Source organism: Nerophis ophidion, linkage group LG09 (assembly GCF_033978795.1).
Source record: "Nerophis ophidion isolate RoL-2023_Sa linkage group LG09, RoL_Noph_v1.0, whole genome shotgun sequence".
Lineage (NCBI taxonomy): Eukaryota > Metazoa > Chordata > Actinopteri > Syngnathiformes > Syngnathidae > Nerophis > Nerophis ophidion.
In genome coordinates, this window is record NC_084619.1 from 49977955 (window position 1) to 49992358 (window position 14404).

Here is a 14404-nt window from a genome sequence, read left to right on the forward strand (position 1 = left end):
GAAAACGACAATTTCCCCATTAATTTGAGCAAGGATGAAAGATTTGTGTTTGAGGATATTGATAGCGACGGACTAGAAAAAAATAGTTAAAAAAAACAAAACGCGATTGCATTGGGACGGATTCCAATGTTTTTAGACACATTTACCAGGTTAATTCTGGGAAATCCCTTATCTTTCTATTGTGTTGCTAGTGTTTTAGTGAGTTTAATATTACCTGATAGTCAGAAGGGTGTCTACACGGGCGTCTTGACGCGCAGTGTCTCAGTGGAGTCGACGGCAGCTATGGACGGCACAAGCTCAGCTTTTCTCCGGTAAGAAATTACTTTTTAACCACAATTTTCTCACCGAAACCTGCTGGTTGACATTCGGTAGGATCCATGTTCGCTTGACCGCGCTCTGATCTATAGGAAAGTTTCACCTCCAGGAATTTTAAACAAGGAATTACCGTGTGTTTGTGTGGCTAAAGGCTAAAGCTTCCCAACTCCATCTTTCTACTGTGACTTCTCCAATATTAATTGAACACATTGCAAAAGATTCAGCAACACAGATGTCAAAAAAACTGTCTAATTATGCCGTTAAAGCAGATGACATTTAGCTGTATGTGTGCGCAGCGCTCATACTTCCTAAAAACCCTTGACGTCTTGTGTACATGTCGTCATTACACAACATTTCGAAGACGAAACTCCCGGGAAATTTAAAATTGTAATTTAGTAAACTAAAAAGGCCGTATTGGCATGTTCTGCTATGTGGATAGTAGTGGGTTTCAGTAGGCCTTTAAGGCAAAAAAGAAAGGAAATGTCAATGCAGCCATGGAAAACAAACAAACAAATTCTAAAATTACAATAAACACTTAACAATAACATCTTTAAATTTAGGTGCAAAAAAGTGAAATATGTAAGGAATAATTAATAAAGTGTAGAGAAATAATGCAAATTTTGAAAATGTAAGCAGAGAAACTTGAGAGGAGCAAATTTTGCAGGTTTACTGCCAGGAAGTTATGTGGTCTGTGTATCATTTAATGGTCTGTATGGCAGTAAATGTGTGCTATGCAGTAATAATGATTTCAATATTATTGGACCAAATTATTATTTTAAAGTAGAACATTTGTTATGTCTTTTAATGTTTTTATTTATACATTCCTGCACTTCAGTTCCTACTTGTAGTTTCCGTACATTTGAATAGTGAACGGATGTGGGTTGAAAATAAAAAAATGAGCCTGGCAAAGGACTACGATCGTTTTGAAAAAACACAAAAAACTGCCATACTGTCGAGGGGACTTTTCTTGTTTTATCCGCAATTTTTTTTTCTCTCTTTGCAGAACAAATTTTTACTTTCTTTTCTCACTCGACAGCAAGATGGCGCAGCTCTACTGCTGGCTGTTTAGCGTCTCCCCCACATTGCCCGCTGATCACTTCCTGTTTTTCTAAGACCACTAGTGCCTTTGCTCATACTTAATTCTTTCCGTTTTTTTCTGACCCCAAAAAATATATATGTTTTATCGAAAGCATTTTTTATTGATATCGATTATGTGTCTATCGCGATACATATTTATATCGTTCTATCGGCCCAGCCCTAGGATAATATGTCCCGACAAGAAATGTTTATACTTACTAACCCAAATATAGGCTGCAATGAGGTGGCGACTTGTCCAGGTTGTACCCCGCCCTCCGCCCGATTGTAGCTGAGATAGGCACCAGCGCCCCCCGTGACCCCAGAGGGAATAAGCGGTAGAAAATAGATGGATGGATGGACCCAAATATAGGATGACTCTAAATATAAGAAAGCTTCTCTTTTTTTAAGACCTACTTTCAGGCCAAATGGAAGACATCTCAAGTCGGAATTGAAAACGCAGGCAGTGTGCAAGGCGGGTCCGCGTCTTACATGAGTGAGAGGATGAAAAGATCTGACTAGCATGGGGTAGTTCCACCTGCTAGTTTGCATCGCTAGACCCAATTTATATTCACTGTAGGGAAGTGATGATAAACAGTATTAATGCTAACCGCGACAAAACCCTCAACAGTTAGTATTACCGTTATGAGTTATAATGATTTAAAAAAAACCTAATTGATAACTGCACTTTAATACACTCATGGACGGACTAGTTCTATCTTAAATGCTAACATGAACACAGGGGAGAATGTCTTTCCTTGTTAACAAATAACATACCTAAATCCAACCCCATATACTGTAAACATATTGCTGAGATATTCAAATTCTGCACATTGAAGCTACAGGCTCTCATAGGACAGAATGATCGTTCTATACTCAGAGGAATACACACAGAGGTATTTTCATGGTGCGTTTAAGGACTGCTGAACAGAGTGAGACATCCATTAGAACAGTGGTCCCCAACCACCGGCTCGATTATTACCGGGCCGCAGAATAATTTTTTATTAATTTTATTAAAATGTTTTACTTTTTTTTTTTTTTTATTAAATCAACATTAAAAACACAAGATACACTTACAATTAGTGCACCAACCCAAAAAAACTCCCTTTTTCATGACAAAATAAATAAATGAATACAATAAAATAATAAATCTCGCCCCCCCAACCCCCCAAACCCCCGCCGGGCCGCGGGACAAATTATCAAGCGATGACCAGTCCGCAGCTACAAAAAGGTTGGGGACCACTGCACTAGAACACTTACCAGTGAAGCATAAGAAAGACAAAACATGCAAAATTGTGGGCTTTCTAACCATCCTTAGCTATTTAAAAAAATCCAAAGATTTCAGTGTGTCTAAATACTTTTTGAGCACATTCAACAATATCGCTATTTTGGCGCAGATATTGACGGAACGATCCACGACTGGTTGATCGTGTGGGTAATTTGCGTACAAGATCGTGTAACAGCGGGGACTTGCGCTGTTAAGGGGTCAAGTTACCTCAATAACAGACCACTGCTTTATTAATATTGTTGACTTATTTGTGACAGCCAGGACAGGATTTTTGTCAATACAATCAGAATCAGCCAGTGTGAGTTACAATTCTGCTTGTATGGTCGTGGTTGGTTTTTATCCTGTTGCCTATCAGCTGACACTCTTCTTTGTATTACTTTTAGCAGTATTGCAACAAGCTAATTGATTGTTCTTGTGCAACTTTTGAAGCATACAATAAATGATCCAGCAAGTCCTCGAATTAAAGACTTCCACAAGTTGTTGCTATCACTGTTTGTATGAAGATGTTTTAGTGCGCAGGGAAGTTGTTGTTTTTTGCTTATATATATATATATATATATATTTCTATATATATATAATATATTTTATGTTCTCATTTCATTTCGTTCCAGGCTGAGTCACTGCCGGTGAGGAGAAAGGTCTGGAGAGGAGGAGGAGGAGGAGGTGGTGGCAGCAGAGGAGGACAACAAGAACTAAAAGAAACGGAGCGAGAGAAAGATAAAACACAACAGGAAGCACGACGACAGACACACACACGTCGAGTGTTTGTGTCGGCGAGTAAGAGAGACAGACCGCGTGAACGAGAGGGCGAACAGCAAAGGAAGGGAGGGAGAGTGACGCGAGGCTGGGAGAGCCGCCCCCCCCTCCTCCACCTCCTCTCCTCCCCTCCCTCTCGCTCTCTGTGGAGCAGGCGTGTAGCGGCAACACACTCGGCGTGGAGGAACCATGAGCGATGTCACCATCGTTAGAGAGGGATGGCTTCAGAAACGGGGTGAGTACATCCAGTACCTCCATTCCCCCTCTTCTCCGCTTCCCCATCTCCATCTTCATCATCTCCTTGCCTCTCCCCTCATGTCTAGACTCAGGCGGTGGCCTTGCCGGTCCACATGTGCCGAAAGGGAGGATGTGTTTGTGAGTGTGTGTGTGTGTGTGTATGTGTGTGTGTGTGTGTGTTTGCGTGTGTGTGTGTGTGTGTGTGTGTGTGTGTGTGTGTGTGTGTGTGTGTGTGAGATCACATGGATGTCTCTGTTTATGACTATAGGGCTTGGCTGGCTGGTGCATGGGAATGTGTGCCGTTAGTAACATCCACCAAGCATGCGGTCACACTGCAGCTGCAGAAGGATCCGTCAGGGCCAGTCTTGCGTCCTCTATAGATTGTGACATTAACTTAGTTATACACGTCTGAGGGATTCATTAGCATAGCCTGTCTGTAGCTCTGAATGTCACACACAATCATATGACACAAGGTTGAGGGAGGGGAGCTCGGTTGTGGCGGAGTAAAAAAGGGAGGGTGTACTGCAAACACATCCTGTTTACAGCCTCAACTGAACACAAACAGAAGGGAAATGAGTAGTAGGATGACCAGTATGTTGCAAAGATGGCACTTCTCTTTTCTCAGATAGTTCCCGTAAGTTCACTTCATGAAGTGAAGTGACTTATATTTATATAGCGCTTTTCTCTAATGACTCAAAGCGCTTTTACATAGTGAAACCCAATATCGAAGTTACTTTTAAACCAGTGGTCACTGCAGGTTCTGATGCATCAAAGAGAAGAAACACAGCATCTAGTTAAACACGAGGGGGGGATTTCCATGAGCGTCACCCCCACGCTATGTGACGGGAGCATTGGAATGTGTAACACAAACTGGACAGGAAGTGACAGGATGCATAACAGACAGCACGCTTGTGGGTAATGTAGGCCAGCCCTGTTGCACAGCAGGGGAACTTGTTGGGCATCAAAGTGCTTCTCAGCGCATTAGGTGGATGCTCACGCACACACACACACACACACACACACACGCATACAGTTACTTTCTTTTTCCTTTTTTTTTTTCTGTGTGCCAGCCGTGCCGCTGTGATCCTCAGTCGTCTACGCATATTAAAAGGAACACATTGCCCCCAGTCACGACGCAGTGCCGCCAGTGTTCATCAGCGAGTGAGAGAGAGAGAGAAGGGAATCTCGCTTGTGGTGCTGAGGGGGTATTTATTCGTGTCAGGAATATGAATGTTTGACTGCATCACATCCTCTGTGTGTGTGTGTGTGTGTGTGTACACACAAGGACAGGGTCAAGGTGCTGACTCACTGTCCAGGTCGTGATACAGCAAAGACTCCAACCTTAGTCATTAGACAGCGTTTTCACAGAGGCAGACTAAAAGCAGTAGTGACACCTACAGACTCACACGCCGAACCTTTTGTACCTTTTCTAACATTACTTTAAGTTGCGTTTCCTCACTAAGGAAGGCTCTGTTCCTTCTCGCTGTTGGTCTAATAATGCTTCTGTATTTGGCACTGAATGAAGTTGTGTGAAGACAAAGTGAAAGAACAGGAAGGAGAGGACTACAGGGCATGAGTGAATTGGATTTAGGTGCTAATTAGCTATTCAGTTGTATTAAAATATTTTTTTATTTATTTAAAATATGGACTGATCATGCTCTAGCACAGGGGTCAGGAACCTTTTTGGCTGAGAGAGCCATGAAAGCCAAAGATTTTAAAATGTATTTCCGTGAGAGCCATATCATATTTTTTAACACTGAATACAAATAAATGCATTTTTAATTAATAACAAGATTTTTAGACTACATTAAGTCTCCTATTATTCCATTCATATCTGAAGCTAACCAATAATAAATAAAATACTTCTTACCAAGAATGCGACTTCTTGAACAGGTGCGGTAGGAAATGGGTGGATGGATTAAAATGCATGAGAATGTTTTATATTTTGAATGTTTTTTTTTTTATCACTGTGATTACCAGCAGAATTATCCATCCCTCCATCCATTTTCTACCGCTTATTCCCTTTGGGGTAGCGGGGGGCGCTGGTGCCTATCTCAGCTACAATCGGGCGAAAGGCGGTGTACACCCTGGACAAGTCGCCACCTCATCGCAGACCAGCAAAATTATTCATTACTTATTGTGTTAAGCAATGTCAGCTAAGATTTATCTGAGAGCCAGATGCAGTCATCAAAAGAGCCACATCTGGCTCTAGAGCCATAGGTTCCCTACCCCTGCTCTAGCATGTATATAGATGTCAGAATTTAGCCAAAGGCAAATTTGTGTCTATCCTTCAAAAAGAACATCTCTCAGTATGATGCAGTCTACACCACACTAATACACTTAATTAGTTTGCAGGTTTCCTTACAGTATACATTTTTGTCAGGAGCAGTTAAAAAGCAGTTTTACAACAAATTACTTCAGGAAAAATCCCATCAAACAATCACTGTCCAGATTAAAAATATAATATATAGTTTCTTACAAAGTCGTCATTAGAGCTGAGGTACTTGAATCTTGTGTCACCAGGCAGAATTCAAACTGTAAATTCCGCCCCCACCGGGCACCTCGCTGATGGTCTCTCCAAGTCTCCTCTCTAGAAGTGCACAAAATAACGCACGAGGACTGTGCTTGCACACGCATAGGTTGCTGATAGTCTGAAGTTCCATTGAAGGATCCCCTAGTATTTTGTTGCAGACTATCAGTAAAACACATCGCCACGCTAGGCGATATGGCCTTTTTTTAATATCTCAATACTTTTAGGCCATATGGAGATGATCGATATATATCTCGATATTTTGCCTTAGCCTTGAATGAACACTTGATACATATAATCACAGCAGTATGATGATTCTATGTGTTAACAGGAAAACATTCTTGTTCATACTGCATTAATATATGCTCATTTTAAACTTTCATGCAGAGAAGGAAATTACAACCAAGTCAATTGACCAAAACTATTTATTTAACAGTTATTGAGCACTGGCACAGACATTCATGTCATTTCAAAAACAGAAAGTGCAAGATTGTCAGACATTTTAAAACAAGCTACTAGTGCACTTTTGTGCATGATGTCACAAAGATGACATATCAAAACAACACTAAATTAAAGTTAACTTTTTGTACAGAACGCTACTACAAGAGTTTAAAACAACGTTCACTTTTGTGCATGATGTCACACAAAATATTTCAATAACTATCAAATAAAAATGGGCTAGATCAGGGGTCTCAAACACGCGGCAACGTTATTTTGCAGCCCGCACTTTAATATGAAAATTTAATGTTGGTGCGGCCCGCGAGTTTTATGTGAATAGCGTTTTACAGTGTCATAATTGTACACCCTCGTTTTTCCGGGAGACCCCCAATTTTCAGTGCCCCTCCAGGGGTAATAGTTCTCCCGAATTTCACCATAACAACAACATTAAGGGGGCACCGTGGAGGCACTGCCTTTAACGTCCTCTACAACCTGTACAAACAGTGTGCCAGCCAAGTCACATGTTGTATTTGGCTTCTGTAGACGCAGTAAGCGACTGCAAGACATAGTTGATCAACAGCCACACAGGTCACACTGGGGGTGGCCGTATAAACAACTTTAACACTGTTACAAATATGTGCCACACTGTGAACCCTCACCAAACAAGAATGACAAACACATTTTGGGAGAACATCCGCACCCTAACACAACATAAACAGAAAAGAACATATACCCAGAAACCCATGCAGCCCTAACTCTTCCGGGCTACAATATACACCCCCGCCTATTGTAGCCCTGAAGAGTTAGGGCTGCATTGGATTCTGGGTATTTGTTCTGTTGTGTTTATATTGTGTTACGGTGCGGATGTTCTCCCAAAATGTGTTTGTCAATCTTGTTTGGTGGGGGTTTACCGTGTGGCGCATATTTGTAACAGTGATACAAAAAGGTAGCAACACTATTAATTTGTTCTTTCATTTAAAAAAGTCACCTGTGAGAGAACAAAGGGTATTTAATAAATACAGTTTTGGTCAATTGACTTAGTTGTGATTTCCCTCTCTGCATTAAAGTTTAAAAGTAGCATATATTAATGCTGTATGAAGAAGAATGTTTTAATGTAGACACAAAAAATCATCATACTGCTGTGATTATATGCATCAAATGTTCATTCAAGGCCAAGGCAAAATATCGTAGTATATATCGTATATCCCAATATGGCATAAAAATATCGCGATATTAATAAAAGCCAGTATCGCCCAGCCCTACGATATAGTAATTTTCTATATCGCACAGAGACAAACCTGCGATATATCGTGTTTATTGATATATCGCCCAGCCCTATGCCACGCAAAAGAATATTTATAAAATTTAGGAAAATGGAACATTAAATGGCCTGTTTAGAAGGAAAACAGCCACTTGCGCCTCCAAAGTTAGTCCAAGACTGGCCCGCAATGCCCTCCATCTTGAATACATTGGACTAATATTTGTTCAAGTTTTGGCTCTTCTTTGTTTTTTTTTTAGACATATAGCGTCTTTTCTTCCACTGATTTCCTCTTTTGGTGTATTTTTTTAGCATTATATGCTGTAACAGCAAGTGCAGGTATTGCGATCTTTTCAGGTGGGTGTTCAGAAGCCATGCTTTAACTGAAAACAAGATCGCATTGTGCTTGCTCTTCACTATATATCGTGTCAGCCAATGAGGAGGCTCTTTTCATGGGCTCTGCTCACCCTCTTTTTCTAAATCCTGTGGTTGGATCTGGAGGGGTTAACTGCCACAAAAACAAATTATTTTGTCTCTTTATTAAAATATTTGACTATAAGGCACAGACGTACGTTTTTTCCCAGAAATGGTTACTGTTACAATGTACTCTGTGATGCTAATATGTTTTTTTTTTTGTGAAAGAATATGACTTATGTACCAGCAATAAATATGTAATTATAAACAGTATTAATGTTAACATCAGTAAAAGTCCTGATGATTTTGTATTACCGTTTTACCAAAATATTTGGTAAAACCCTGACAGATAACTGCACTTTGAAAAACTCACGGAATGACTGGTGATAACTTGTAAGCTTAAATGCTAACAGGAAACCAAAAGGCATTAAGGTCTTTCCCCATAAGGAAACTTCAAACCCTAATCTATGCTTGTATAAAAACATTTCTGTCTGAGCAACTAAGATCAGTAAAGCAAAAGAAACACAAAACATGCAAAAAGTGTCTATTTGTTTTAGTTATTAAAACATATATTTGGTCAAAAGATTTCAGTTTACTTTTCAGATTACATTTTGAGCACATTTAACAACACCGCGATAACAATGACCGCGATACTTTTTTTGTCACGATAACCGTAAAATGAAATTGTCATATCGTTACTATTGTTACTGTGTCTAACAAAGCGCAAAATATTGTCAATGTGTTGCACTGATACTATATTTTATTTTGAAATGCATCAATTCGTAGTTTAATGGCTACTTTAGCCTCTTTGATTTTGACCTGCATCAGGAGTTGTAGTCTGAATTGGAAGTGTGTGTTTTGAAGGCCAGTTCTGGCAGCCAACAGAGAAGCTTATTAAAAACATTGTCCCATAAAACCTGTTTTCATTGGTTGTTTAACTACACACATTTGGAGAAAACAGAATGTTATTAAAATAGAATGAAGTGCAAGGACTTTTTTTAATGGACAATATGAGCATAATAAGTGAGTTTACATAAATAAACTTATTGACAGCATGTCAATTTGTGCTCTGCTTTTGTAGGGATAGTCTTCTAGTTGCCGGTCACACATATTCATCATCATTTTATAGAGGGTTTTATGCCCGACGGAGATTTACAACGACAAAATCGTAAATTTCATGCAGAGGGCTCCAGTAAATTTTCACATGCTCCACTGAAATGAAGGTCTTACTGTTCTCATTGTAGTTCAGTGCAAATCTCCCAGACCCTCTCCTTGATTTGAAGAGAACCACAATTGTCATTGAAGTCGTAATCATTTGGACAGAAACTATGATTAGAAAGAGATGTTTGTGCACTCCCACCAAAGTTTGCCTGCGTAATGAAGTAGTTAAGTCGAATGTGTTGTGTTCCCTTTATGGCTCAGTCGAAGTTATTTTATCGTGGTGCAGATTTCTGCCCTACCAAACGGGACCATGAATCGAATGCCCCCCAGATGCATGATAAACCAGTGTCATCAGCATATATATATATATATATATATATATATGGCAGGCAGAAGCTGTGTCAGTAGTCATAGTCAGGTCTATATATTTTCCTGTGTGGTGTCCCACAGCTGTCACTTGAGCAGACAAGTCGCTAGAGGTTGCACAGTTGACATTTTCTTCTTGGTGCTCCCTCCTTCTTCTCCTCCTCACTTGGGTGGCGATCGCTGCTGTTGTTGCACGGCAGCTGCTTTTTGCAGAGTATACAGAATGGCTTTTTATTATAGGTTGTTTTGCCATGTATGGAGCAGAATCCCGAACACTTGGGGGGACTGTATCTTCAAGACTGAGAATGTCAGCATCTTTACTGTCAGGGTCCTGGCTTTTTATTTTGTTTTGTTTAGCGGTGCCGCACTAACTCTGAGGGATACCTACTTCAAACTGGCTAAGCCTTTTCTACTCATGGTAGTAAAATCAGTCGTTCCCTTACTATTATATCCTCCTGAGAACCAGCATCCTGTGCAGTGGACATTTTCTGTTTATTCCTTGTGTCAGGGTTGCACATTTTCGGGATAAAAAAAATAGCGCTGTTATGCATGTCTAGAAATGTCCGCTCCGGAGGACGCTGGCTCTCACGAGGATAGACAATCAAGCTACTTTTATTTTTTATGTAATGTCAGAGCACAACTGAAGTCATCTGAGGATTAATTTCCTATACAACAGGTTTGATAAAATTTATAGGGATGTAAGAATATGAACATTTCTTACCACGGTTATCGTGACCAAAATGATCACGGTTATCATCATTATGGAGGTATTGTTGAATGTGCTCCAAAAGGACTTAAACACAAACTGAAATATTTTGGTTATTTTTTTTTTTTTTAAATACAGATTAAGTTCGATAAAATGTGGTCCAGTAGAAAGCGGTGTTCTAAAAAACGCAGTTGTGCCATTGACCCCGAATTTTCAAGCATTTTTTTTTTCCACGAGAGTCAACCGCGTTGTTTTTTACTAAAATCGACTATCAACTGTATCGACCCACTGGTGGAGAGTACCCAGCCCATTTTGTGACGTGGGAGCACAATCCACTATTCACGTCACATCAAGTCACGTGGAGGGCTATCCACCAAACATCGTCGTTATCGTCATCAACCATCGCCCTTTGCTGGCAGTGACGTAAATGATACAATTGTGTGTGCGTGTGTGCGTGCGTGTAGGTAGGTAGGTAGGTAGGTAGATAGATTGTGTGTGTTTGTGTATATATATATATATATATATATATATATATATATATATATATATATATAATGTGTATGTATGTATGTATATGTATATACATATATATATATAATGTGTATGTATGTATGTATGTACATACTCCATATGAGTTGGGAAATTGTGTTAGATGTAAATATAAACGGAATACAATGATTTGCATATCATTTTCAACCCATATTCAGTTGAATATGCTACAAAGACAACATATTTGATGTTCAAACTGCAAATAATGACTAACTTTAGAGTTTGATGCCAGCAACACGTCACAGAGAAGTTGGGAAAGGTGGCAATAAATACTGATAAAGTTAAGGAACGCTCATCAAATACTTATTTGGAACATCCCACAGGTGTGCAGGCTAATTGGGAACAGGTGGGTGCCATGATTGGGTATAAAAACAGCTTCCCAAAAAATGCTCAGTCTTTCACAAGAAAGGATGGGGCGAGGTACACCCCTTTGTCCATTATCTGCGTGAGGAAATAGTCAAACAGTTTAAGATCAACGTTTATCAAAGTGCAATTGCAAGAAATTTAGGGATTTCAACATCTACGTTCCATAATATCATCAAAAGGTTCAGAGAATCTGGAGAAATCACTCCAAGTAAGCAGCATGGCCGGAAACCACCATTAAATGACCGTGACCTTCGATCCCTTAGACGGCACTGAATCAAAAACCGACATCAATCTCTAAAGGATATCACCACTTTCTCCGACTTTCTAAGACGTGTTTTATGCCACTTCTTTTTCTGTCTCATTTTGTCCTCCAAGCTTTTAACGTTGTGGTTGAATGAACAAATGTGAGTTTGGTTGATGTTATTGACTTGTGGGTAGTGCTAATCAGACATATTTGGTCACTGCATGACTGCAAACTAATCAATGCTAACATGCTATTTAGGCTAACTGTATGTACATATTCCATCATTATGCCTCATTTGTCGCTATATTTGAGCTCATTTAGTTTCCTTTAAAGGCCTACTGAAATTAGATTTTCTTATTCAAACGGGGATAGCAGGTCCATTCTATGTGTCATACTTGATCATTTCGCGATATTGCCATATTTTTGCTGAAAGGATTTAGAAGAGAACATCGATGATAAAGCTCGCAACCTTTAGTCGCTAATAAAAAAGCCTTGCCTGTACCGAAAGTAGCAGACGATGTGCGCCTGACGTCAGCATTTGTAGAGCTCCTCACATCCTCATGTTGTTTACAATCAAGGCCACCAGCAGCTAGAGCGATTCGGACTGAGAAAGCGACAATTTCCCCATTAATTTGAGCGAGGATGAAAGATTCGTGAATGAGAATAGTGAGAGTGAAGGACTAGAAGAAAAAAAAAAGTCGAGGGCAGTGGGAGCGATTCAGATGTTATTAGACACATTTACTAGGATAATTCTGGAAAATCCCTTATCTGCTTATTGTGTTACTAGTGTTTTAGTGAGATTATGTAGTCATACCTGAAAGTCGGAAGAGTGTGGTGACCGCCAGTGTCTCTGAGGGAAGCCATGGAGGAGCCAAGAAAGTTGCAGCTGCTTCTTTGACAGATGCAGGAGGAACGACACTAACACCGCTCATGTTTACGGTAAGAGCCGACTTATTACCACAATTTTCTCACAGAAACCTGCCGGTTGACATGTGGTAGAGAAACATGTTCGCTTGACCGCTCTGTTCAATATTAAAGCTTCACAACAAACAAAGAAACACCGGCTGCATTTGTGTTGCTACTGCCGGCTGCAATACACCGCTTTCCACCAACATCTTTCTTATTTTAGTCTCCATTATTAATTGAACAAATTGCAAAAGATTCAGCAACACAGAGGTCCAGAATACTGTGTAGTTATGCGATAAAAACAGACTACTTTTAGGCGTGATCGTTTCCTCCGCCGTGTGGCGGGGCTCTCCCTTACAGATAGGGTGAGAAGCTCTACCATCCGGGAGGAACTCAAAGTAAAGCCGCTGCTCCTTCACATCGAGAGGAGCCAGATGAGGTGGTTCGGGCATCTGGTCAGGATGCCACCCGAACGCCTCCCTAGGGAGGTGTTTAGGGCACGTCCAACCGGTAGGAGGCCACGGGGAAGACCCAGGACACGTTGGGAAGACTATGTCTCCCGGCTGGCCTGGGAACGCCTCGGGATCCCCCGGGAAGAGCTAGACGAAGTGGCTGGGGAGAGGGAAGTCTGGGTTTCCCTGCTTAGGCTGTTGCCCCTGCGACCCGACCTCGGATAAGCGGAAGAAGATGGCTGGATGGATGGATGGATAGTCATTATTTCTGGCGGGCATTTTGGCGTCCTACTTTTTTCAGCGGTCCTTGAAAGCAATGTAAAAACACCTCCATCTTTATTCTTTTGAGTGTAGAACGATCACTCTGTCTTGTAGGTTCAATGTGCAGAATTGAATGTCTTAGTGGCTCGAGCACAGTAGCACAGGGGTGTCAAATTTTTTTTAGCTCAGGGGCTGAATGGAGGAAAATCTATTCCCAAGTGGACCGGACAGGTAAAATAATGGCATAATAACTTAGAATAAAGACTACTTCAGATTGTTTTCTTTGCTTGGCTTTGGCCCAAAATAGAACAAGCACATTCTAAAAATGTACATATTGCAAATGATCGTCTTGACAAAACACTTCAAATTAGTTGAAAACTCTGAGGAAAAAATTGGTGCGGTTTCAAAAATACAACAAAGGACACAATGAATTAGACTCTGTCTGTGTATCAACAAAGTCATTACACTTTGAGTAACAGCCTATGTGGGATTGAACAAAATACTAAATAGATGAATACTAAAAACTCTTCTTGGTATCAAATTCAGTCTGTGTACGTCGCGGCCGTCCGTTTTTCGTTCGGAAAAGAATAGAATTGAAAAATGTTGAATAAAATAGAACAATGTTAAATAGAATAATTATTTAGCATAAAAGTCAATAATTTTTCCCATTATTTTTGGTTTGATAATAAAAAAACGGAAAATTGATTTTTATCCATGATTAAAATTTATTCATGTGTTTGAAAATCCAAAATACGAATAAAAACTTATTTTCTCTATTCCGCTTTCAATGTTTGGAGATACCGTATCTTTTTCGTATACTCGTCTTTGAGTGACCCAGAACAACAACAACAACAACAGAAAAAGAAGAAGAGCCATATTTGTCTGCTCAAGAGAGAATCAAAGTGCACTTAATAGTTATAGTTTTCCAATCAATTTAATTTAAAACTGTAATACTAACTGCTGGGCGTTATACCATGGTTATCATTAATACAGTTTATCGTTACTAGAGATCAACAGATATTGTTTTTTTTTTTTAAGTCAATAATTAGTAGTCAAGGAGGCCGATAACCGATATTTGGAGCC

General features: G+C 40.0%; 1 protein-coding gene and 1 long non-coding RNA gene across 6 annotated transcripts in view; one reads left to right on the top strand and one right to left on the bottom strand.

The window, feature by feature from the left end:
• LOC133559419 (uncharacterized) overlaps window positions 1–618 on the bottom strand; it is a 27376-nt gene extending 26758 nt beyond the window's left edge. The window contains exons 1-2 of the long non-coding RNA XR_009808170.1: window positions 346–618; window positions 215–280 (exon numbers count right to left, since the gene is read on the bottom strand). This is a non-coding gene — a long non-coding RNA (uncharacterized LOC133559419). The remainder of the gene's footprint in view (window positions 1–214; window positions 281–345) is intronic.
• The window catches only part of akt3a (v-akt murine thymoma viral oncogene homolog 3a), a 138350-nt gene that overhangs the window by 16633 nt on the left and 107313 nt on the right, over window positions 1–14404 (top strand). For all 5 annotated transcript variants that reach the window (XM_061911156.1, XM_061911160.1, XM_061911158.1 and 2 more), the window contains one exon: window positions 3289–3668. In XM_061911156.1, the coding sequence (XP_061767140.1) occupies window positions 3623–3668 (46 nt within the window). In that variant the 5' untranslated portion in view covers window positions 3289–3622. The remainder of the gene's footprint in view (window positions 1–3288; window positions 3669–14404) is intronic.